This window comes from Rhopalosiphum padi, chromosome 3 (assembly GCF_020882245.1).
Source record: "Rhopalosiphum padi isolate XX-2018 chromosome 3, ASM2088224v1, whole genome shotgun sequence".
NCBI lineage: Eukaryota > Metazoa > Arthropoda > Insecta > Hemiptera > Aphididae > Rhopalosiphum > Rhopalosiphum padi.
In genome coordinates, this window is record NC_083599.1 from 59,107,232 (window position 1) to 59,132,882 (window position 25,651).

At 25.7% G+C, this 25,651-nt stretch overlaps 2 protein-coding genes and 1 long non-coding RNA gene across 4 annotated transcripts; 1 reads left to right on the plus strand and 2 right to left on the minus strand.

The window, feature by feature from the left end:
- Window positions 1–206: 206 nt before the first annotated feature.
- On the minus strand, window positions 207–1,824 carry LOC132927745 (uncharacterized). Its single transcript, XR_009661829.1, has 4 exons — window positions 1,354–1,824; window positions 773–825; window positions 490–691; window positions 207–422 (listed from the first exon to the last, which is right to left on the minus strand). It is a non-coding gene; the product is annotated as an uncharacterized LOC132927745 (long non-coding RNA).
- A 1,518-nt stretch (window positions 1,825–3,342) lies between these two features.
- Window positions 3,343–15,554, minus strand: LOC132924217 (ras-related protein Rap1). 2 transcript variants are annotated; one of them, XM_060988390.1, is made up of 5 exons: window positions 15,175–15,554; window positions 10,539–10,777; window positions 8,618–8,746; window positions 8,377–8,529; window positions 3,343–7,532 (listed from the first exon to the last, which is right to left on the minus strand). In XM_060988390.1, exons 2-5 carry the CDS (start codon window positions 10,719–10,721, stop codon window positions 7,443–7,445), a joined length of 555 nt encoding a protein of 184 aa, XP_060844373.1. In that variant the 5' UTR covers window positions 10,722–10,777; window positions 15,175–15,554; the 3' UTR covers window positions 3,343–7,442. The 2 variants fall into 2 exon arrangements, with proteins under 2 accessions (XP_060844373.1, XP_060844374.1); XM_060988391.1 differs by lacking the exon at window positions 15,175–15,554 and adding an exon at window positions 14,616–15,021.
- A 4,828-nt stretch (window positions 15,555–20,382) lies between these two features.
- On the plus strand, window positions 20,383–21,922 carry LOC132923907 (FAD-linked sulfhydryl oxidase ALR-like). Its single transcript, XM_060987902.1, has 3 exons — window positions 20,383–20,419; window positions 21,500–21,647; window positions 21,760–21,922. Exons 1-3 carry the CDS (start codon window positions 20,383–20,385, stop codon window positions 21,920–21,922), a joined length of 348 nt encoding a protein of 115 aa, XP_060843885.1.
- Window positions 21,923–25,651: the final 3,729 nt, after the last annotated feature.

The window sequence follows — 25,651 nt, forward strand, 5'->3', positions numbered from 1 at the left end:
TAGTTAGACTTAGTATAAAAAATGGATTGTTGTTATCTTATTCTGGATAACATAAGTTAAACAAAGGTTAGTACCAAGTAATTTTCAACTTTTTACGCAAGTACTAAGTAAATTTTAAATGTTCTAGTTTTTAACACTAAACTAGTTCAAACATCTACCTACCAAAAATAAAACATTTGTATATAAAAATATAAAAAAAAAATTAATTATAATTTAATCCAATAGTATGTAATTTTATTTTAGGTTTCCTTTGAAAAATGATTCTTGTATTCAACAATGGTTTTCAGCTATCAATTGACTAGAATATTCTAGTTCAATATGCAATGCTCATATTTTAACTTTGTATAATGTTGACACACTGGGATGTAGATAGAATTTGAAACTCAAACCCAATGCTGTTCCAAAAGTATTTCTTGATAAACCTATATTCATAATTAACACATTATAAACGTTAAATATTTTTATATTTATATATATCTCAGTACAGACCTTCTCAGACCTTATTGGTAGGAATTGATGCAGCAGTGGATTAAATGTTTTCTGGCATATTAGTATCATGTCGAAGAACTAAAATGAAGGGTAATGGCAAAGGAGGTTGGCGAGGAACATCAGACGTTTAAATCTTCATCATTGTAGGGTTGTATTCAAATCAATCATTATTTTGTAATAAAATATCATTTTTTTCAATAGTCTGAAATAACATAAATATGAATGGTTTTAGAATGTATGCCAAAATATAAGTTAATAAACATTAATGACCGATACTACTGACCTTACGAATAATCACAACTTCATACACAATACATTCTTCAAACGCATTAGTATCTGTAATAAATTGAAAGTTTAGTACATAAATCTTAAAAAATATCATAAAAATAATGTATTGTAAACTAGTACTTATAACATTATAAAAAATAGTCCAATACAATTTAAAAAATAAAAAAACAATTAAACAATTTAAAAATATTAATTGGTGATCCCTGCAATAGAACTTCATCGTGATCTGTAGCAAAAACAGTCCTCCTTTAAGGTAGGTAAAATTAATATACAACTGAATAAAATTATCAGTAATAAAAATGTAGATAGACATTTCTCGTCTATCATATAATATGTTGGTCTATGATATTACCAGAAGTAATATTGTTCGCGTAACATCTTCATAATTGACGTCATTTATATATTATAAAATGAATTGAAATGTAATCGAATAAGTCACACTACTATGTCTATTTTTGGGTCGGCTAATATTTTGTTAGCTTTACCTCGTCAACGAAATCATACAATATCAATTTATAAAAATACCTAATCACCTGATGTAAAATAAGTAATAGGTATGTTTAATGTTTAAATTACCTGTAGTATCGTCATTATTTGTTTGCATAGCAGTTGCCGAAATTTCCAACTGGCCAAGTTTAGAGATTTTCCAACAGCATTTTCAAGCCGCATTATTGATTTTACGATGAATAGTTAGCAATTATTAGCCACTTGGTGTTTTTTTTTTTTACAGTCGTTCCATCAATATTCTTTGATTCAGATGATTCAGTAACACTGAAGTGTACAGTAACAATATCCAAAGGGACTGACTTCTCGGAGTACTCAAAATTGCGTTCAAGCTTCCTTTTAAAGTTTTCCATCATTCAAAAATGGACAAATTGACAAATTTTAAATAAAAACTCTAGGCAGGTACTACAGAAATACAGAATACGGTTCACACGAATTTCAACAATTTACAACTTCTGTGACTGACTAGTGACATAGATTAAATCTATTTAATAACACAGAACATCTTTTGAATATTCTGTGTTGATAATATGGAAAATGCGAACACCGTGTGTTATCATTGTTATCGAGATAATAACCACGCGCTTGAATTTTATTGATAACAATATTTTAAGAATTATAAATTTTAAAACGATCGTGACTTGCTTCAAAATTAAAATAGGTGTGTGGTGATGTGGGACCCTGGACAATAAATTTTGTACCTACCTATTGGATAATTGGTCAAATATCACTGTCTAATTATAATAACGTGAGGAAAACGGGTTATTCTTGACGTAAAATTGACAATGTTAGTTGTTTTAGACGGAGACAACGCATAGGTACGGGTATGGCGTCTTCGTAAATGCACTAATATTTAATTATATAACCTACCTACCTACCTACTCGTGGTTTAATTCAAAAATTAAAATATCAAATAAAAACTGAATTTAAAATACAGGCAATATTTATGTATTTGGACATTTGGTATAGATCTAGTTTTGGACCAAAGCGAATTTTTGGATTTTTTTTATCCAGTTGATATTATTATTTTTAAGTTAATTATGATTTATGGTCATTTTAAAATGTGCAGTTTCAAAAAGATCAAAACTTAGTTAAAAATAATAATATCAATAAAAGACTACGTGGGGCCCTGGATAATAATCTTACCTTTAAATTTTATAATAGGTCAGTTCACTCAAATATCAAAACTAACAGCACAATATTGAAACTGGTGAACGAAAATTTACTATGTTGTACGTGCGTAAGACAGAAAAAACACATGCGTATACTACATCCCCTTAAGAAATACTCTCAAATGAAGAAGTTGTTGCGTTTTACATTTTCCGGTTTTCGTTTATAGCACTAGATAGGTGTTTAAAAATGTAAATTGAATTGTCTTATTTTTACATGGTAGGTACTTAATTTGTTTTTATTGTCAAATCGTTGTCCAGTTAATTAGCCTGTACAATGTCCTATGAAAGATTCATTGCATATTATATTACCTTAAATGCACACACACATAAATATACAATCATAAAAAATATAAGCCAATTACAATATGACGTTGAAATCATGTAATTGTAGACTAATATTAATGATTTTTTTGATATTTTAACTTTCATCAGTTGAACATTCAAAATGTAAATGTTTTGCTTATTGTTTACAGGTTTTTGTGTTAAAACCATCGAATATTTATATAATGTTCAAGTTACTAGTGGAACTTGATGCGAAAAGGCAATGTATTTGATTAATTTACATTTTCTCAGCTATAAAATGTTGAGCAATAATCAAAATACCATCATCTCACTAGCTCAGCAAGTAAGGTAGATGTGTAAAGAAATCAGCAAATGTGCTATGAATACAGAATTAATATATTTTAGCTGTGTGATTATTAATAAATTTTAAAAAGAAACATTTTCAGCTCTGTTCCATTTAAAACCATACTTGCCGAGATGACTATAAAAATATTCCTTGGTTACTTCTCGAGTTGATTTCCAGTATTTACATTATACGTGAGTACTACATGAATATTGTTTAAGTTTCTCTACCCAACAACATTATTGAACAACACTTGTTTGCAAATAAAGATATTAATTATAGTTATAATTATTAAAAAAAAAATAATCATAATAATAATAATAATAATAAAACATGATTGTAAAAATGATACATTTTTCATTTCACCTAAAACCAGTCAGTAAGTGGTAGACTTTAGGAGTTGCTTGTAGCTGCTGTTTCAAAAAAACTAATAATATAAAATACAAAATAGGAATTTTAAATACAATTAATTTGTAACTATACAAATATAATAAATTTTTTTTTTTTTGGTCGAAATTAAAAATAATATTTAATTACAATATAATAAACTAAATAGTGGTATACATATTTTATTTAAGAATAAATTAATAAATATTTTTTTTTTTTAATTTTTTACTATGACGGTCCAATATGAATAGCCATCATGGTAAACATGATAATATTCTTATAAAAAAAACAAGATTAACATTCAGAGGATAATATTATTACATACATATTAGATCATTTGCCGAGTTTGCTATTCATGATAATATAATTTAGTACACTTTTCTCATTACTCATCATGTTAAAAAAAAAACAAAAAAAACACGATAGCAAGTCTTTTAGAAGTATACATGTTATATGAGTATAGTTATTGTATTATTACACAGACCCAAACATATTACGTATACATATTATATTGTGGTATATTGGGTACCATGCAATCATATAATCTCATGATCAATCGAATAACAAATAATCGAAACATCTGATTAATGATCGGTGTAGATTAAAACCTAGACGAGTATCATATTATTGTATGTGTAATATTATATATTTTCTCGTATAGTTGTTTTTGAAAAATAATTTACTACAATATATTTTGTATATTAATTTATATTACAATGATAAATAGTGATCAAAGTGAAAGGAATAATGCGACACTTTTTTTTTACGATAATTGAAATATTTAGTTAAATAAACATTTAAAAATAAGAATAAAACACCTTGTGTAATTACAAGACATATAGAAATAGTATCAATTTATATCGCAGTTGTACACTCTCTGCGAGTGCAATTTCAATTACAAAATAATAAGATATATATAACATAAAAAAAAAAATTAACTACAGTAGGGTGTTCGTGCACTAGTTTGTGCTGTACATTTAACACTCCTACTAGTTGTTTGATTATTTTATAAAATAAAACATAAAATGAACTATCATTATTATTATTATTGTTATTAATTCACATTCTTTATAGTAACTTGGGTCCAATATATATTTCATATTATTTGCTTTTAGAATCTAAACTAGGTAAAAAATAAAAATAAATAATAATAATAAATAATAAAATAATCAATACATTGATAAATAAAAATAATATATGTATGTATACAGACATATAAAATAAGATTATATAAACAATAAATCATTAAAATGGGTTTAACAATATATAGAATGCAATATTATACAGTACGATTAGAGAACACACTTAATAAGTTTTGCATAATTAAATTGGTCCTCTGGTTTGCACAACACACAGAACACAATAAACAATATGTTTATTAAGAGAAAACCATAATGGTTCAAATATTATATAAAAACCATTTTATCAGTACGAATACAATTAAGTTTTTCTTTTTTTTTAGTGTAATTGGAATTAGCTGTTGTTAAATGTATAATTAGATAGAAAATAAATAAATAATATTAAAATTTACATGTTTATGAAGAAATATGTATATATATTTATATGTATATAAAAAAAAATGTAATTGTAAAATAAATAATTAAACCACCAATGAAAATTTAACTATTCTACCAACAATAATATTGTCTAAAAATTGGTTCCATTGATTTGTTGTTTTATAAGCAAAAAAATAAATAAAAGTTAACAATTACTCCAAAAATTTTATTTTAAATTAATTAATGTTGTCAATATTAAAGGAATTAGGGCTCTCATACTATAAATGAATATACTAAATATTGGCCTACAAACACTTATATGTTAAATATATATAAATGCATAAATGGTACCTATAATTACACTTCTGTAATTCTTTAATAAATACATACACAGAATTATTTATATATATATTTAAATATATATTTATAAACATTTTTTTTTATTTATATGTATTTGCACATCCTTACAATTATGGGTTTGTTAAGTAATATTTATTAAACAACTATTAGAATTGAAAATTGTTAACAAGTCGAAATACATATATTATTATAATTATTAAAATTAAAAAAAAAAAAAATTAATTTTATTTAGGTAAATGCTAAATTTTTCTAAGCTACAAACATCAATTTTACCAAGTGTCAAAAAAATGCTGTTTATAAGAACAAAAGAAAAAAGAATTTTAATTTTTACTCTATAGTATTTTAGTCATAATAGCTATAAATGAGTACCTTGTGTGATTGTACAAATTTTGTAATAACAAGTTATAAATGATTATGTTTGTTCGTTATCACAAGAATATTATTGTGCGTCATACATACAGGTACAATATACAGAGACTATGACCATTAAATTAATATTTAAATAAATAAAAGATGGATGATCATAGAATATTATGCCAGATTGAAATATAGTACATGAATAAGGAATTGTTCGATCAATGTTTTTAGTTGAAAAAAAATTTGTCTTATGAGTAGGATTGGATCTATTAGCCTTTTATAGTGCAAACATGTATGTTAACATAAAACTGTGTCTTGAATGAATAAAATAAGTTTTCAATAATTTGATAAAAAAAAATTCAAGACTAATGAAATCCAAGGTTTTCCAAACAAGAATATTAATACTCAAAATTGTCCTTTACGTTATAGTTATAATTTAAAGGTTTAATAAATGAATATCGATAATTAGGATTGTGAAAGATAGCAAAGCACACAATATTTGGAAAATACTCATCAAGTTTTAACAGGTAGACCTATTATACTTATAACTGGTGTTTATCTTAAACCCTGGATGATTGAAAACGCGATTTAAATCAATTAATGAAATAATACGATAATAATCATAAGCTCAGTTAAGAAAAAAGATCAACTAAAATAATATATTCAGACTAGTTTTTGGCCTAAATACAACATTTATATGCAACTCAAATGTACACAGTTGTATGGTAGCTAATATAATAATTATATAACTACACTAAAGACCAGAGAATTTAAAAATTTTAACAAGCAAAGAATTTTTAATACTCGTTACTTTAGTTGGTTATTCAGTTATTTTATAATTGATGTGCTATGAATAATATATATAAATATATATATTTTAAATCAAGATACATATAATAATATTGAAAAAAGAAATAGTTAGTAATAAAATTAGTACTGGAATGGATAAATATATTATTGTAAGTTTGTGTATTATGCCATGGGAGATTTAAGTTTATGGTACTTCTAAAGTTGATGAATAATTTAATGAATTCATTAATATGTCATGGTTGATTTATTGTGAATCTAAAACTTATGTGCAGATTTTTAAATTACCAAGAAACAACAGTTATTATTGGCAGCATAATTTTCAAAATAATCACAATTTTATAATTGGAACGTTTGTTAATGAGTAAATAAAATGATTGATGAGTTATGAATTTCAAATTCAGAAATGATACGCGGCAGATTTTATTTATAGATGAAATTTGTATATAACTTTAAATGTTGGCACTTATATGGAAAACTATGTTAAGAATATTTATATTTTTAAATAACATTTCAAAAATAGAGAAAAAAAAGGTAATGTTTTCAAAAATGCAGTTAGAAAAATAAGGGATTATTGACACATTAGATTTACAAACAAAAACGGCCAATTACACCACATTGTTGTTAATTTGTGTAAAATGTTTTATAATTAATGGTATATACAAAGATCCAGGCCTCAGAAAATATTACAATTTTGGCTATATCCAATAATGAACAATAAAATAATAATAATAATAATAATAATAATAATAATAATTAGGTACTTATAAATTAAAAAAAAAAAGTACAAAAGCAATTTGGAAAAGTCGATTTAGCCATTTAAAATAAAAATTAGTAAGCAATAACAAATTTAGCATTGACTCATAAAACAATATTTTTACCACATTGTTAAACATTCCTTTCTTTCTACGTGGATTGTTGGCATTGATTGTTGTTTCATCATTGTTATTAAGCTATTTAAAGAAGAGCGCATAGCGACTTCTTTTTTTGTTTCTGTTTTTTCTCTGGACTTTTTTTGTTGATCTGTCTCACTAAGTCGTAGAATATCTAAAACAAATAAATATTTTTTTTTTATTTTATAACCCAATTTAAATGAAAAAAAAATAAACTAACATTTTGTACATAGATGTATTTATATTTATCAAGGATTTGAAATTAAATAGGTATATTAAATAAAAAATAAAAACTATATTCACAATCATGCAGTAGGACTGTAATTGAATCTTTTGTTTTAAACTTAAATCATATATATATTATATATATTTATATTTATATAAGCAAAAGTTAATACTTTTTAGTCATATAAAATCAATTTAACTGTTTTTACAGATTTTTTATTTTCAAAATTTACATGACAAAAATCATATTAACTTTGAAAATTCAGTTACTTGAAATACTTTGTACTAATAAGAAATATTTTAGTGGTAATATAATAAAGTTTATACTAGTAAAATAAAAATGAAGATAGCAAGATAATAATAGATATATTATAAAAAATAACTAATAACTAATTAAGTATTGTTAAATTTAAAACATTGAAAGAAATGCTTTTTATGGTATAAAAATTCATTATTTTTAAAAACATAATATGACAAATAAATAAAATAATATTTAAATTTTCAATATTATGCAAATACAATACAAATTACTAGTTTATTATAATATTAATGATGAAAATGTATACTAATTTATTAAATACTCACACTTTGATGTTTCTAAAAAAAAAAAAAAAAATATAATAATAATATAGGGAATGAAATTAAGATATTTATATACAATCAAATCTTTTCTATTTAAACTACCTCACTATCAATAAAATAAAATACACGCACACATATATACATATACATATATATATATATGACATCTTATAATACATATTGATACTTACATCAATGACATTAATTTTAGCTTTAGCGGATGTTTCCATAAAAGCACAATTGAATTGACGAGCAAGATTCACTCCATGTTCTTTACCAACTACTCTTTCTTCTTCTAAATCACACTTGTTTCCCACTAATACCATGGGGACATCATCAGTGTCCTAAATTTTTAATTTTTATACATTAATATGACATGTTATAAAAGCAATAGATGCTTTATTTAATATGTAATTATTAAAAGTGATGTACCTTTACTCTTAAAATTTGTTCTCGTAAATCTTGTAAGTCATTAAATGTTGATTGTGCTGTAATAGAATATACAAGAACAAATCCTTGGCCATTTTTCATATACAAATCTCTCATTGCTGTAAATTGTTCCTGGAAACAATTATGTAAGTAACGATATAATATACATTTTACACTAAATATCTTGATATTAATAAAAAAAAAAATTTAATTTTAATTTTTATACATAATTGATACTTAATAAATACATAATAATTAAGAATTTATACATTAAAATAGACAAAAACTAAATTAAGAAGTTTATATTTTTACACTGCATTAAAAATGTATAATTTTACAAGGTAAAAATTAACTATCCATTATTAAAACCTAAAATGGACCAATTTTTTAGTTTGAATTTGAAATGCATACTGATGAGTCAAAATTGTTTTTTTTGGGGGGGGGGAGGGGGATAGAGTAGTATTGCCATTTAAAAAGAGAGAAGAATCATTTTATTGTTTTATTTCACTTTTATTTTTAATGATTTGAATAATTTTTGCACAAAAATTTAGATACACAATATAAGGCACTTGGAGTTTAAGGTCGATACCTAACTTATACTAACCCAATATGATTGGAAGTTATCACATGACAGAATATTTATAAAAATAATTTAAAATCACTAATATTTGTAAAAACATGTTTGTATATAGGTACATATACAGTAGTCATATATTATACATTATTCATAGTTTTAAACAATCTATATCTACACAATTAAATATGATGATTTCTCTTAATAACTAGTAGTAGCTCATAGTTTTACCCATTTTAATTAATATTTGATTTAACCACTCGCTTTTAATATATATTTTTATGTACCCTCCTCGAAGTCTAAAATAATGACAATGGCCAAGAGACTTTCTCCAACTTTAACAATATTCTAATATAAATTGTATTTAAATAAAACACGCCAAAGCACTATCATTGAATAATGTCATTAAATTACGCCCATCTTAACCCCACCCATCCTGTTATTGTAACTATATGTAGCAGATTGTTGATTTATCTAAAATAAAAATATATATAAAACAAATTTTTATAAACAACCATATAGAATCATTAAGGGTCTTAGCATTTCAATATTACAAAAATGAATTGTTAAACTTAACCAAGTTATATTTTTTAATTAAACTTAAAATTCTGTTTCAATGATTTATCATTAATTCAAAAATTAAAACTATTTTTTAATTTGAAAAAAAAATTATACAAGTGTACTTTTTTATGAACTAAATTAATGAATGTGTCCTGCATAATTATTAACTGTAATCAAGGTGATGGCAATTTACAAATAAGATAATACCTATTATTTTCTCTTGGTTACTTTATATTTCAAACACTTTTAGTGACTTTGAAGTTTCTAATACTATCATACAATACATATCAGTTAAAAAAAATATTACTAATAGCAATAAAAATAATAAAGTTACTGGACAATAAAATGAATGCGTTATTTTTATTATAAAAATATTTAACAGATTTTAATATATAATTAACTGTGTTAATTTACTCAACCAATAGTTCTAACTTTAACTCTAGGCTGATGAGTTGGAAATGCTATTAATTATACTTAAAACTTACCACAAACATTAATTTATTTACTGCAAATTTGAGAAGGAATTATTGAATTGTGTTCATTGAGTCACAACACAAATTCAATTCCCTTAATAAATAAATAGTCTATAAAATATTTAATAATTGGTCATAGCAGGGCCGCCTAAAGACATTTCTGTTTTTTAAGTATTATTATATTAAGTTAATTCATTAGTTAAAAATACACATCATGTATTAGGAATAAAATTGAAAATTCATACTTTTTTACATTTATTTTTAAATATTAAATTGGTAATTATACATACATAAAATATATTATTTTAATACATACCGTTCCAGCTGTATCAAGAATTTCAAGCATACATTGTTGTCCATCCACTTCAACTTGTTTACGATAACTGTCTTCTATAGTTGGATCATACTTTTCAACAAATATACCTTGCACAAATTGCACCGTCAATGCAGATTTACCAACTCCACCACTACCCAGAACAACTATTTTGTATTCCCGCATTTTATTTGATATTTTCTCAAATATATATTAAATTCTTTAAATGTATCTTTTATGTGCTGAAACAAAAAATATTTTATCATAATTAATAGAAGACAAAATTATTTATTAATATGATATAATGAAAAATAAACTTATATATTATATACATATAATTTGTGAAAATTATGTACATAAAAATAATAATAGACAATGAAAAACACATCAAATTCTAAAAACAAATTGGAGCGTGTGTTGGTAGATAATATTTAATTAAAGTAGCCTACAAACAAAGTTCAATGCTTAATTAAAGATCAAATAACTAGATAGCTATTAATAATATAGTTAGGACAATGGTTGAGGTAGGCATACTATTTTACTAGGAAATAGTTAAAGAAAAAAAATAGCCTCATTTTGCATAATATCACTTGAAATATTATGAAATATGTTGTTTATTTATAAAATAGAAATTCTGAATTAAATCAAACATAATACTTAACAAAGTTTAAACTACTTACTACTTAGGTTTTGAAATCATACACCTAACGACCTACAAGTTACAAACTATATAGATAGATACCTACATGTAATTATTTTTAAAAATAAACAATAGTACCTATTAATTAGAAGATCCTACAGACATATGTGCAGATTAAACAGTTACATTTTGCAAAGTAATGTGTTAAGTATTTAAATTAACACAAGAATAGGGCCAACTTAAGACAATATACCTAATTATTGAAAGATTGAAGTCAAAAGAATTTAAAATGTTAAAATTTAGTTCAAATGATATTTTTAAGTTAAAAATGTTTTACTCAAAAAAATATAATATACTTAATAAACAGATTTTATTGAAACTACTAGACATTGAACGTAACTATTGTGTTAAGTAATTTTAGCATGCTTATTATAATGTATTTGAACTAGTAATATACGTTAAAACAATAAATGTTACGTATGATAAATAAATCAAATTTTAAATATGTATAATATTAACATGTTCAGCTCCAATACCGACGCACAGTCATCATTCTATGTCGGGACGATGACAACCAATAGTCATCATAGGACAATTACTTTTATGCGTTATTTAAAATATTTGGCTGGTAGTGATCAATTATTTTATTTAGAATGACCATTCAGTATAAGTATTAGAATATTTAGAACAAAAACAAACAGCTGATTTTCATTTCCTGGCATTTTTATGTTTATAATTTGCCTGGTTGTCACGAGTGCAATGTTATCAATATTTACGCGATTAGTAGCGCCCGACCTCTGAAATCTATGCGGACGTGAACGTGTTAAAAGGGATTTATTTTTCTATCATAGAAAATACACAAATAACAATTGTATAGTAAATAATATTTTATCATAGATGGAAACTTTTCAATTTTATGTTTACTTTTGTTAGTATTAATTGATTCGGGAAATAAACATTAATAAATCTATACAATGAAAAATCTAAATAACAGTAAAAACAACTATGTTCAAAAAGTGAAATAAAATTATTATTACCTATCCTTGAATAATGATTATGTTTTGATTACTACTATTGGTGCTGAAGAACTCAGTGAAGTTGATAATGTTACTAATGAAGATTATTTTTATGTAAAGGCATACTTTCAAGTTTTAGAATGTATTATGAAAAAACAACTTTATATTGAAATTTGGAAAATGGCTTAATCAATTAATAATCTTGTTCAATTGAACTTTTAAAAAAGTAAATTATTTATTGACTACCATAAAGTATACCTAACCTATACTATAAACGTAATTGATACCTCCTTATTCAATTTTTTTTTTTAATTGACTAACAACTCCTAAAATCTTTTAATTTTCATACATTTACTTTATTCATTGACATTATATGCATAGTTGGCTAATTTGGTCAACATACTTAGTAATTTCACAGTATAAACAATTTTACTGGTTGATTAAATCCAACCCACAAAAGAATGAATCGGTATAACACATGTAGAACGATGGCAGTAACTAATGTTGACCAATGCTAACGTTATAGGTGTATGAAGTTAGTGGAGTTGTATAAATTTGGATGCATTTTAGCCGTTGACCAGTTGTATTCTCTTGTGAACCAGAATATAAATTAAAATTAAAATATTAATAACAATATGTTATAAAAAAAGGTAAATATATACCTAAAAATAATCAGGACATAATTTATATTTAATTTAATAAAAATAGATAATTGTACAGAAATATAATAAATTCTAATTCAATAACATAATAATTTCTACTTCAAATTTTTTTATTAAAAAAATGTTAAATGTTCAAGATTAGGTACCCAATTGTTTTTATACTTTTTTATAGTTAAATTTTTTAGTTTGTAAAACTTTGTTATTTAAGTGAAATTAATAACTACGAATGAGCGTTCAGGTCGGTTCATACCTATAGATATAACGAGCATTATAAGCTCAGCTTCCCTCCACACAATAATTATATCAAATTTATATCAACAAGACAACAAACTTGTTCAATTACAATAAGCAACTTTGTATATGTTTTTATGTGTTTTTGTATACTACCAGGAAAGTTTGAAGTCAAAGAAACGATGCCTTGAAATTGTCACTGATATCAATCTGCGAGCATAAAACAGTTAATTTCTCTCATAGGCTGGAGTACCTATAAGCCATTATATTATATATATTATATACACAATATATAGGTAGGTGCCTAATAAAATGTGTTTATTAAATTTTATAACAATTTTTTTTTGCGTTTGAAATTTTTTTTAGTTCACAGACTTAATAAATGTTTTTTCTTAATATCCTATAATTAGCTATTAATTTAAGGTCAGATAATTTTTACATTATTTTTTGGATTCATTAGGAAGATGTTTTATAGAACTTTCATTGTAAGTATATACAGTTGTTGTCATATAATTTGATTTAATAACTTGACAGCCAGCAAAACCAATTAAGTTAAGCCACATCCGTTTTTTAACAATCATTTTCAGAAGAGTTTTTTGCTCAGTAATTACTCAGAAACCAAATATTGATGTACCTAAAATTAAAATAGTTTACATAAATATTGATATGCAAGTATATTTTAAGCTATATTATATAGGTTAAATCTGAGGTTAAGTAAATATCACAAAATGTTTGGAACCATTGTTTAGAGTTGGATGCTGTAGCAATACTAGGTATTTTGATAACAACTTACTGTATACATACATATATATAAATATATAAAACACTGCATTTTTTAAAAACAGATAATGAGGTATAATAGGTACCTACAAATGATGAATGTGCAAAATTGAAACACATTAGTTGACTAATGTACAAGTACTAATAAGTATAAGTGACTCATATTTTATGTATCATTTAGATATAAATATCTAGGTAATCTAAACAATAAATAAAAATGTACTTAATTCTTAATTATTACAAATATGAAAATAGTTTTAACGGTTGAAAAATGTATATAATTGACAATGTAATTACTGGGTACCTTAGTGAATTAATAATTGTAGGTATCTAAACATAAATTTGTATAAAAAGGACCAAGCTCTTAAATTAGTTTAATATTGATGACAATTAAATATAATTTGTAGGCATATTCATTTTTGTAATTAATTAATTCTTAAATAGGAATAAATCAAAATCACTGTTATACTCAATTAGTATGAGCGAGAGAAAAAAGCAGGTACTCCTGCACTAGTAGACTGCAAGACATGTTCATGGTACACCCTTGACGAGTGATTGATAATTAGTTAAATGTGGAAGTATGGAAAATTAGTTAAGAAAAAAAATTAATAAAACAGTCAACCACTGGTAGAGAAGTAAAGAACGATGTTAGGGGGTGGGGGAGGTGGCTCAATAGTCAAGTGGACCAACAACGAGGGGCGGGGTATGCGAAAATAAATTCGTATAGACGCGCGTTTGAGAATGTACATACCAGCGAGAATCGATCCGATCACGAGGCGTCGTGAATGTTAATCGCAAATGACCGGAACACAGAAGAAAAAAAAATTGAAAAAAAACAAACACTAAATTAGCGAGAACAAACGACGGAAACGACGGCGTTTCGGCGTGCTGATAAGACTACGCGATTGACCGGACCGGAGCGGACGCGAACGGCAGATGATTATAGATGGGTGGTCAGGGGGAGAGGAGGAGCGAGAGAGACACGCTAACGGAATGATATTATTATTGAAAATATCGAAATGGAAAATCGCAAAGAATCCGGTCGTGTCGGTGTCGTACGGTTTTCCGCGCAAGGCTACCGTGAAACGCCGCCGGACGGGCGTGAGACGACGTAAGACGCGGAAAGGATTCGGCACGACCGGAAACGTATCGGATGGGCGGACGATATCCGCCGATCGCGCACAATAGACGACAATGGTAACGCGATTAAAACGACAATATAATAGGTGTGTGTGCTTATGTAATAATAACGATAAATTAATAATAATCCACGCTACGTTATTGACGTGCGGATGGAAGACGAGACGTACCTTTGAGCTCGGTGAAGGGTGTAGCGGCGACAGCAGAAGACAGACGACGATCCCATGCAAAGCTGACGATACCGGTGGGATAAAAAAACGCAAAGAGACGAAACGTAATAATAATAATAATAACGAGAGATGATAGTAATAATAATAATAATAACGACAACTAAACGAGATTAATGGACTGCGCGAGTGGACGGGCGAGTCGGTATCGGGATCGCGTTATGATGGTATTGTATCGGCGTACACGACCGACGGACGCACGCACACACAAACGGACGCGCGTACACACACACGCACACGCACGCACACTCACTCACACACGCGCACGCAAACACACACGAAGCGGTCGGTGCTATGTGAACGATGCGCTTTTTTACGACCGACTGAATGACGACGAGTGACGACGACTGACGACGACGACGACGCCGACGCCGCTTGTGCTGCTGCCGTCGGTATTCGGTCGAGTCGGCCGTATGTCGGATCGGCGCGACCTCGGGGGGGCCAAGCCGCGTACACCAGCGAATTGCTGTGCGCGCGCGGTCAAATAATAATATGATTGTACAGTAGTTATTACAATATAATATGATATTATTTCGTTTCGATCTCGTTACACGTCTTATCGAAACATTTTATCTGTTGCCGCCCACGGCCCGGAGAGCCGTCCGAAACCGTTTTTTTAATTATTGTAAAAATAATATTACAATCGTAAGGTGGTTGGTTGGTACGGACGGTATAAACCATTATGTATAATGATAGGCATTATTTATAGGCGCACAGCCAGCAAGCTAACGAGGGCGTTTGAAACACGTCTTGCGATAGTGTGATTTTTGGGGGGAACGGACGGGGAAAAGATGATGATTTCGATTACAATAAATTATAATAATCGGTTAACCGAACGCCGATCACAACGGAACATTATAAATTTGCGAGTGTGTGGTGGTGTGGGTAAGGCGCGAGAAGCGTATTGTGCGTGTGTGTGCGTCGTCGTGAGTCAGCGTGTGCGTACGCGCGCGCGCGTGTGTGAATACTCATGATATTAAATCGGACGCCCTGCAAAGGTTACCGGCTACCACGTTACCGACGTCGCATCCCATCGCCGGTAACCGGGCGAGAGCGTCAAAAAACACGGTTATATTTCTAACGTCTGCGTACGCGGATCCCTGTGCGGGATGTGCGGTTAAATCGTTTAATGTTTATACTGCCGCATAAATGGTCGATATATTTTATATATATTTTTGTTTTTTTTATAACAACATTTTTTATTAGGCAATATGTTTCAATAATAGAACAATAAGCTACATTTATATATTATTCACACATTACAGAATACAGACATCATAGGAAATTAGGAAACACTGAGTGAAGAGATTTCTCAGTAGAGGTTTTGATGTATAAATTGTAAAATATAAATGTATACGATGTATACTGTACCTAACTACTATTTTTTTTTTTTGAAATGCAAGTACTCAATTACTTAAGTAATACTTATTAAAATGTAATGTGTAATTTATATATACCTAATTTATTAATACATTTTAATTCTATCTAAAACTTAGGTTTATTGATATTACAATATAAATTATATAGGTAATAATAAAAATAAAGGGTACCTAGCCACCTAGGGCCTATAATATGAATAAATTATGTTTTTATTTAACTGTTTCGTTATACTTTTTTGAGTTTATTGCCTTGAAAAAATAATAATTATCAATATTTAAAAATAAAATTAATTTAAAAAAATTGCTTGTTAAATTTATTTACCTATTTAAACATTTTAATGCAATTTGTAGTTCAATAGGCAGGTGGATTTAGTAGTATATTTAAGACAAATTGTATTGTTTGGTTATTAGTGCTATTATTTCTATTATAAATTATAATGATCAGTAAATATATAATTTTATTAATTAGCAATTAATCAATGGCAGTTTAACTTAAGTTAGAAAATGACTTAATAATTTAAATTTTTATTGGAAGAAAAGAACTTTTGGTTTTTTAAATGTTTTAACACTTTTAACAAAACGGATGATAAAAAAACTATAAACTATAGGTAATGATATATTATTATAAACAAATTGTAATAACTGTAAGGTCAATATGGGTATATAATAATTTTTAATCCATATCCATATCTGTTTTTAATTATTATATCTAATGAAATATAATAAAATTATAAATGTAGACAATTAGAATAAAAATACAATATAGCAAAAACAAAAAAAGACTTCTATCTATATAATATATAAAGAAATATGTTTTAAATAGGTACAATTTTTTATTTAATTTAAAATTAATTAGAAAATATATGATGAAGGTATTGAAATTGACTTGTATACCTACTTAATTCACAATTTACATTATTGCTGCATTCATTTATTTAGTTGATAAATATTAAAATAAAATAATTATTTACTAGATACTTATTATACGTGTAATATGTGAACTTATATAAACAATTATAAATAATTATATATTTATATCTATTTTATTCTAGTTTAAATAAAAGATAGAAAAACCCTAAATTTAATCTTGAAACACCAGTTAAGACAGAGTTCTAGAAGAAGCTATTTCCACTATTTCCACAAGTTTTTTAATACAAATATAAATATTACTAATGATTTCACTGATTTCAATAATTTTAATAGATCGGTAAATTATTTTGCTACCTTTTCAAATGATAACAGTACTGAATTTAATTTGGCATTTGAGAATAGTTTAATGATAATTTCTTAATTATATCTGAGATCTTATAAAATATTTTTATCGGTCAATATACAAATTTTAATACTTTTCAAAATTAAATTTAAAAAATCGGTCCTTTTGAGATATTGATACAGATTTTGATGACAAACATAATTTGTTTATTATATGTATATAATAAAATATGATGATTCAGACCGATGAAAAATTAAAAAAGTACATATAACATGATCTTCTAATATGTAATATAAAAAAAGAAGTATAGGGACATTCAAAAGAATATTACAACTATTATTAAATGTTTATTTATCAAACCATTGAATGGTGGTATGATACGATTATAATTAAAAAAATAGATTCTGCTTAGTTTTGATTTCAACAATGAACACAATTATATTTTCAACTGGTACATATTTGTATTCAGTTTGTTATTTAAATTATGACAATATTTTAAGCATAAAATTAATTTATACAATTTTAAACAGTAGTTTGCCGCTTCATATTATTCAATTTTGAAGTCAATTAATCAACTTGAGTAGGTAGTATTGTTAAGTGAAATTTCTTGATCTAAAATAAATTAAACTAATAAATAATTAAATATCATTAATTGTTATAAATTTATAATATTTATTATCTATTCCAATGTTGAACTACCTATTGCCACAGCAACAAATTTGAATTACTCATATTTTGATGATTCAGTATATTTTAATATATTCAACTACCTATATCTGAAAATGAATTTTATTTCTAATATTTTCATAATCACATATTGTTGAATTACAATTACTTGTATAGAAAATTTAGTTGATTTAATTTATTATGAACATGAACATACCTAAACATAGAATATTAAACTAAAATATCCTATATATAATATAAAAATAATAAAGTAAATACAAAATTACTCCTCATAATAACAGTGTATATTTTTTATTTGTAAAAGCATGAAATTGAAGATTTTTAAAACTTGATTTTGTGGTTTTTATAGTTTATAGCTTTTGTTGTGTTCTTTTTATATAATACCTACTTATAATGTATTATATTAATATAATTTTAATTAAATTAAAAATTAACATTTTAAATACACTACCGTCTACCATCAGGCATCAATATAATTGATAACATAATAAAACGAGGTAGTGCAGCTTCTAAAATGTAAAAGCCATATTATTTTTAATACCCTATTTGTTTCTACAATTTTTTTAATTAGACCGTTGTTTTGTTATAGGTAATAGGTAATGGCAAAAAAATGTCACAACAATTCTGATTTTACAAAATATTAAGTACCTACCTACCTATTAGTTACTTAAGATTAAAATTATGAACTTGACCTACTTATTTTGGACATATTTTATTCAAAATGTTTATTATTTATTGTTAAATAACTGTGTATATTGAATCGCCTGTTTGTACATTTAGTAGGTATTTAATAATAATATTTTTTAAAAAAAAATAAGGCTTTTACAAAAATAATATTTATCTCAAACAATTTGTAAAAATGAAACTGTTTCATTTTAGGTTTGGTTAAAAAAAAGATTATATCCAAAAATGTCATACATTTGTAGGTATAAGATATTAATTTTTATGAAAATTGTATAAAATTAAATTTTACTGATATATTTCGTAAAAATTTGATACTTAAGTGTTTATTAAAAAAAAATTATGACTGCATTTTTTGATAGTTTTAATTGAAGAACCTTGTTTTAAATTTTTAATCTTTTTTACTCAAAAACAAAAATTAAATCATACATTCAAAATACAACTATAAAAAGTACTATAAAATAAAAATATATTATGTATTCTAAATATTTATAAATAATGTATAAGTACAAAATTATTTAGATTATTTGGTTATAATTTAAAGTCTACAGTTATTTATTTTGAATTCAAAAAAAAAAACATATTGCTTTTTCGAAAATGGTTTTGCGCAAAACTTCCTGTTTTTCCTTGATTTTTATTTTTCTTATTCCCAGTTATTTTTAAAAGTGATAAGTGTTTTACTTTTTCTGCCTAAAAAAGACTAAACTTTTTGGCATATATTTAACTACTCATGCATACTTACCCTGGTAAGTACAAAATTATGACTTATGAAACGCCTATAAATGTTATTAATTATAAATAGGTACGTTGCTTTCAAATCAATCCCCAGTCAGGCCAGTCTTTATTTTTAGTGGATCTAGAATTTTGTTCCTAACATTTATATAGAATTACGGTTTTAGTTGATACACATGATTTCGGTGATATCCCATTTTAAAATCCAATTAGAAATATTGCAGCTTGTAACATTAGGAATCATGGAGTATTTTTGAATCTGGAAATCAATGCTTTGGAACTGTATGTGTTAGAATAACGTAAATAAAGTAAATAGTAAATACCAAATATTAAAATATTTTTTTCGCAAGTTGTATATGTTGCCTATAGTAACACGTGTATCTACCTATACTATTTCCTATGATTTCAAATTTCGTACATTTTTAAAAACTATTTTTATTTCTGGAGCATAAATTTTAAATGGAACACAATTGCCCGTTGAATAAAGTTCAACTCGGTAAGTAAAATTATCGCATTAATTCAAATCAAGTTTTTTTAACAATAGTTCGCCATCTGTTGAGATCTTAAAATTTCTACCCAAAAAATAAGTTGCTATAATGCTACAGAAAATATATTTTTTTAAATATTTATATTTTATATTTTTAAACTAATTTTTTTTTTATAATTCACGTGCGTTTTAAATTCCCAATTTCTATATGTGGATTTAATTTAAGTTGTAAATTATTCTTTTTATCAGTTAATTATTTCACAACTTATGTAAATTAATGGCTAATTCTAGTAATACGTGTGTTTTATACTATGGAAATAAAATATTTAACGGTACATAACAATATAATATTATTACATAATATATAAGACGTATACTAATGAATAATGTGTTATTGACATATGAAGAAGGGTTGAAGGTGATTTTTATACATATAATGTTGTATCTTGTATCGTTATGCCGGCTTTATAAATTTATATAACATTTTCAATGTACAACTACTCATCAATTCATTCATCATTTTAATCTATTTAAAATTAATTTCGATTTTCGACATAAAAATAAATATTAACTTGGTTTTTATTTTTTTTTTAACTTTTTAAGATGTTAATTTTAACATTAAAATTGGGATTACTAATTTGGTTATGACTTACAAATTACAATACAGAAGTAGAAAAAAAAATAGTAAATATTAAAGCATTGTTGTTAGTAAAAACAATTTATTGACGTCAAACAAAATACCTCAAAGCACTCTTGAAGAGTAGACTTTCTTAACTTTTCTTAATTGTATTATTGACAATCACTTCTAGAGTACCTATATTATTTATTCTTCGTAAATCATAATATCCGAATTCACTCTTACCTTAACATCGATATTGGTAACCACAGCAACGAATCGATATGATAATTGATAGCAAAATAGACACACCGAGAATATAAAATGCCTGTTATATACACACGTATATAAACCTAAAACCATTCTAAAGATCAATTTTATGCGTTTTAATCATTATTACAGAAAGAATGCAAGTCCTAGAATGTTTGAAATAATAAAACATTATTAAAACTTAAAATATTTTTTACCTATAGGATATCATACCTGGAATTTGCTTCATACCATAGTGGCAAACTATCCGGATGAACCTTCTCTTCAAAAACAGGAAGATATAAATCAATTTTTTGAACTACTCGGACGTCTATACCCTTGTCAAGCATGTGGTCGTGATTTTACTCATTTGTAAGTTATACAAATATGAATTACGATGTTATAGAACCTATGTCTTATAGATATGTATAGGTAAGTAGGTATTCACATTTTACAAGTGTTGATTTAGTGTTTTCATTAATAGGTTAACCCAACGACCACCAGAAACTAACTCTCAAAATACATTATCTGAATGGCTATGTTCTATACACAATGATGTCAATCAAAAAATTGGAAAATCAATTTTCGATTGTAATAGAGTAAACGAAAGATGGAGAGACGGATGGAATGATGGAAGTTGTGATTAAAATATAAATTTATAATATATACATATACATGTGTGTATTATATATTTATATAATTGTATTGATAGATACACAAATTTTATATATTATATTATTATTTATTTTTAAATATAATAATATAGTTTGAGATTTTAAACTATAATGTAGGTATATATATATATGTCATATTGATACTGTAGTAAGCACTTTGAATACTAAATAGTAATGCTCAATCTCAATGGTCTTATTTAGTTTACATAACTTATAGTTTGTACGATTAAATTATAACTGATAGGTATTTATAAATAAACCGTAAACAATAAGAAGAGAATATAAATAAAACAATAACTATATCTATATTTTAGTTATTAATTTTGGAAATGTTTTATTTTATACTTAAATACTTAATTATATATTTATTTCAGATTCTATAATGAATATATTGATTTTTTTCTGTTCGTCATTAGTCATCACTCATCACCCTACATATGTACCTACTTAAAAATTAAAATGCTTCAAACTGAAACTTTGCAAGTAATTTCATGAAGAAAATTGGATGTAATTGGTATTTTGATGTAGGAAGTCTAGAGTAAAAAAATTCCCAGAAATTTTCAAAATAATTGAGAAAAAATAAAAATGATATTATTTTTATTCATTATTATAAAATTATCGTTTTCTTTTTAAGTTATCATGGAAATATGTCATCTACCTACCTAAAATTAAACTATTATTAACAGTTGAATATTCTGTTAATAATTATAAACAAAAGAATAATTTTGTTGAAATTTTAAAAATAATTAGATACCTACTAATTAGTAGGTATACCGTATATCTACTGTTTTTATTAATAATTTGTTTTTACAACAATTAGAAAATTAAGGAAAAAATACTTATAGCCTTGTAGATGACCAATTAATATATTGCTGGTACTCGAGAGTCGAAACTCTGGACGTTGGGTCGTATACCTCAAAAATTCAGACCAGTGACCATGCTTTTTTACATTGCTTGATTTATTCCTGAATTTGTGCAATGTTTGGTTACCATTTAATTTCAACCAACTCAAAAATTTCTCAGTTTTGTTTAGCTTTTAATTTTTAGTTGTGTATACATAAAATCATGGGTCACCAACTGGCGGATCGCGAACACTTTTTTACGGACCTTTATTCGCGAAGTAGATTTTAAAATTTTTTTTATATAAATAAATAAAAATTATAAATGTCATATACAATTTATACTACGACAAATAATTAAATTAATCTGTATTGAGCAAATGCATTAATAAATCAATATAAATACTAATTAAAAAAAATATATATTGATTAAATTATTAAAACTGATAGAGACCGCAGCCAGTATAGTAAGTTTCAAAACGGACCTCCATAGAGATTAGTTGGTGACCCCTGCATAAAACTGTACATGGGTGATTATTTTCAATTAATATTCTTAAAATATTGCTTAAGAAAATCATTACTTTATTGGAAATTTAGAAAGCAATAATTTTTAGAATTTACCTATATAATTTTATTTTTTGTTTTCCTGTTTCAGTGTTTCACACAAGTATACAACAGCTTATTTATCGAGTTAATTTATGTAAATATTTTGAAAAAGTATTCTATGTTCTGACAACCCTTTTTAAATAAAAGTAATATTAGTTGTGTAATTCTGGAAAGTGGTGGGTAAATAATAATTAATATGTATAATTATTAATTATATTTGTGCCATTTGTGGTTATATATAGGTGTCTGGACGTATAAACGAAAACAAACACGACGAGACTTTTCAGACTAAGTAAATTTATAAATTATTATGTATTTAATAATATTTTATAGATAGCACGTACAACTCAGAAGAAGCATCTACTACAACAGTTACTGTTGCGTTTATAAAAATGTTTTAAATTATTTTAATATATATATGACACACGGGACCATTGTGGATCGTGGGTGTATTTGTTGTAGGTACGTGTAGCGAAGGTTTTGGTTGACAGATTTATATTTTCAACAAAAAATCGATTTACCCCAGTCGCCAAATTTATACTTGTTTACTTAACCGCCCACCCGTCATTCGTTCGCACACAATATATATATACTGTTACTATAATGGTGGTTCGTCAATATTTAATAATAATATGATCGTCGCTTTCTATTATTATAACAATAAAGCCCTTACATTATACATTATTCTGTGCGCATGTCAAATATCGTATCGACATTATGATTGTCGCACGCATTTCGTTGTATAGCTATATACCTATATAATATACGTGACGCATGTATTAAAGAAAAAGGGGATTAAATCAATCAAAAACGGTTTTCTCGTGATTATAATTTTGATAAAATATACTTGTATAAAAATCAGTTAAAATAATTTTATTTTTTGTGAAATTTTCGTGATTTTTCTTAACATTAGTAATGATGATGTTGGTGACTAATGACTAATAGTAAATAATAAATACAAATTTACAATATTAGAACTTTAAAGTGAGTTAAAAGTTTGTAAAAAATAAAAATAACCTTCACTTCCAATTTTCCAAAATAAAACCGATATGATATTCTAATATTCCCTAATTTGTCAAAAGATCAATTCACTCCAACATTAAAATATTTCATAAATGTGTATATTTATAAATAATATATTCATCTAATAAGTTATTATTTTGTTTATTATGCTGAAATGAATAATGATTTTATCATTCTCATTTTATGTATACACATATATATATATTACTATATTAGTATTATTTAAACTTTTTTTATTTTACTATTTTAATTATTATTATTTTTTAAATTCATACCAACGTTACTTTATTAAGAATTTTATATGTATACAAAAAAGAAAATTTTATTTAAATTATAATAGTTACAAGTTAATATAACTCATGTACCTGCCAATTCAATAATTATAAAAGTTTTAACTTATTAAAAATCTTCTGTTTTTATTTATTTATTTTGTATTATTTAAATACCATGTTATAGTATAAAAATTCAAGCAAAAAAGGTAAAGAAGTTGAAACCTATCTGCTGTTCATTAACATTAGGTGACGAGTTGGTGATTATACAAGTGTGTTAAATTTGAATCCAATGACACAAGTATCATAATATCACTAAGTATTTCATGATATGTTTTTTAAATAGTTAGGTATTAAATCATTTATTTTAATAATATTTTCAAAAATATTGTATATATTATATTATTAATAATTAATATGTTCTTAATAATGTTCTAATATTTATACTATGTTTTATTATTGTTATTACTTTTTGAGTCAATACCACCTTACCCAGGGTCGGCGAGAACTTTTTCGGGCCCCGAGGCTGATCGATTCCAGGCCCCCTTTACTTACACTTATTTATCCGCCAAGATATACATACCTCTTGTACGCACTTATACATAATTTAGTACAATACAAATATCCAAGTTTTATAATATGTAAACATGAAAACCATAATAATTTGGTTTAGTTAAAATAATTTTGGGGGAAAAATAAATACCAACACTAAAATTAAACAAAAATCAATTACCTAATCCTTAGCTTCTTGAGATAGTACCTGATCGCCTACAATAAATTTAGATTAATTTAGAATTAAATAGATACAATTTTCTAAAATAGTATCTTATACTACGGAAAATGATTATAAAATAATCTTGTATAAAAGGTGTCACAACACACTGGCCCTTTCGCAGATACGGGACCCGGATCTCTAGCCCTCCCTGCCCACGCTCACGCCGGCGATGACATTACCATAAAACAGT

What these genes read in the sequence shown, in the direction of transcription:
- LOC132924217 (XM_060988390.1), bottom strand. Translation starts at nt 10,721, where the DNA reads ATGCGGGAATACAAAATAGTTGTTCTGGGTAGTGGTGGAGTTGGTAAA. An exon ending in TTCTTGATACAGCTGGAACG is followed by an intron (nt 8,747 to 10,538) that starts GTATGTATTAAA and finishes AATTGTTTCCAG; the next exon opens with GAACAATTTACAGCAATGAG. An exon ending in CTAAAATTAATGTCATTGAT is followed by an intron (nt 7,533 to 8,376) that starts GTAAGTATCAAT and finishes TATTTGTTTTAG; the next exon opens with ATATTCTACGACTTAGTGAG.
- LOC132923907 (XM_060987902.1), top strand. Translation starts at nt 20,383, where the DNA reads ATGGAACACAATTGCCCGTTGAATAAAGTTCAACTCG. An exon ending in GTTGAATAAAGTTCAACTCG is followed by an intron (nt 20,420 to 21,499) that starts GTAAGTAAAATT and finishes TTTTACCTATAG; the next exon opens with GATATCATACCTGGAATTTG. An exon ending in GGTCGTGATTTTACTCATTT is followed by an intron (nt 21,648 to 21,759) that starts GTAAGTTATACA and finishes TTTCATTAATAG; the next exon opens with GTTAACCCAACGACCACCAG.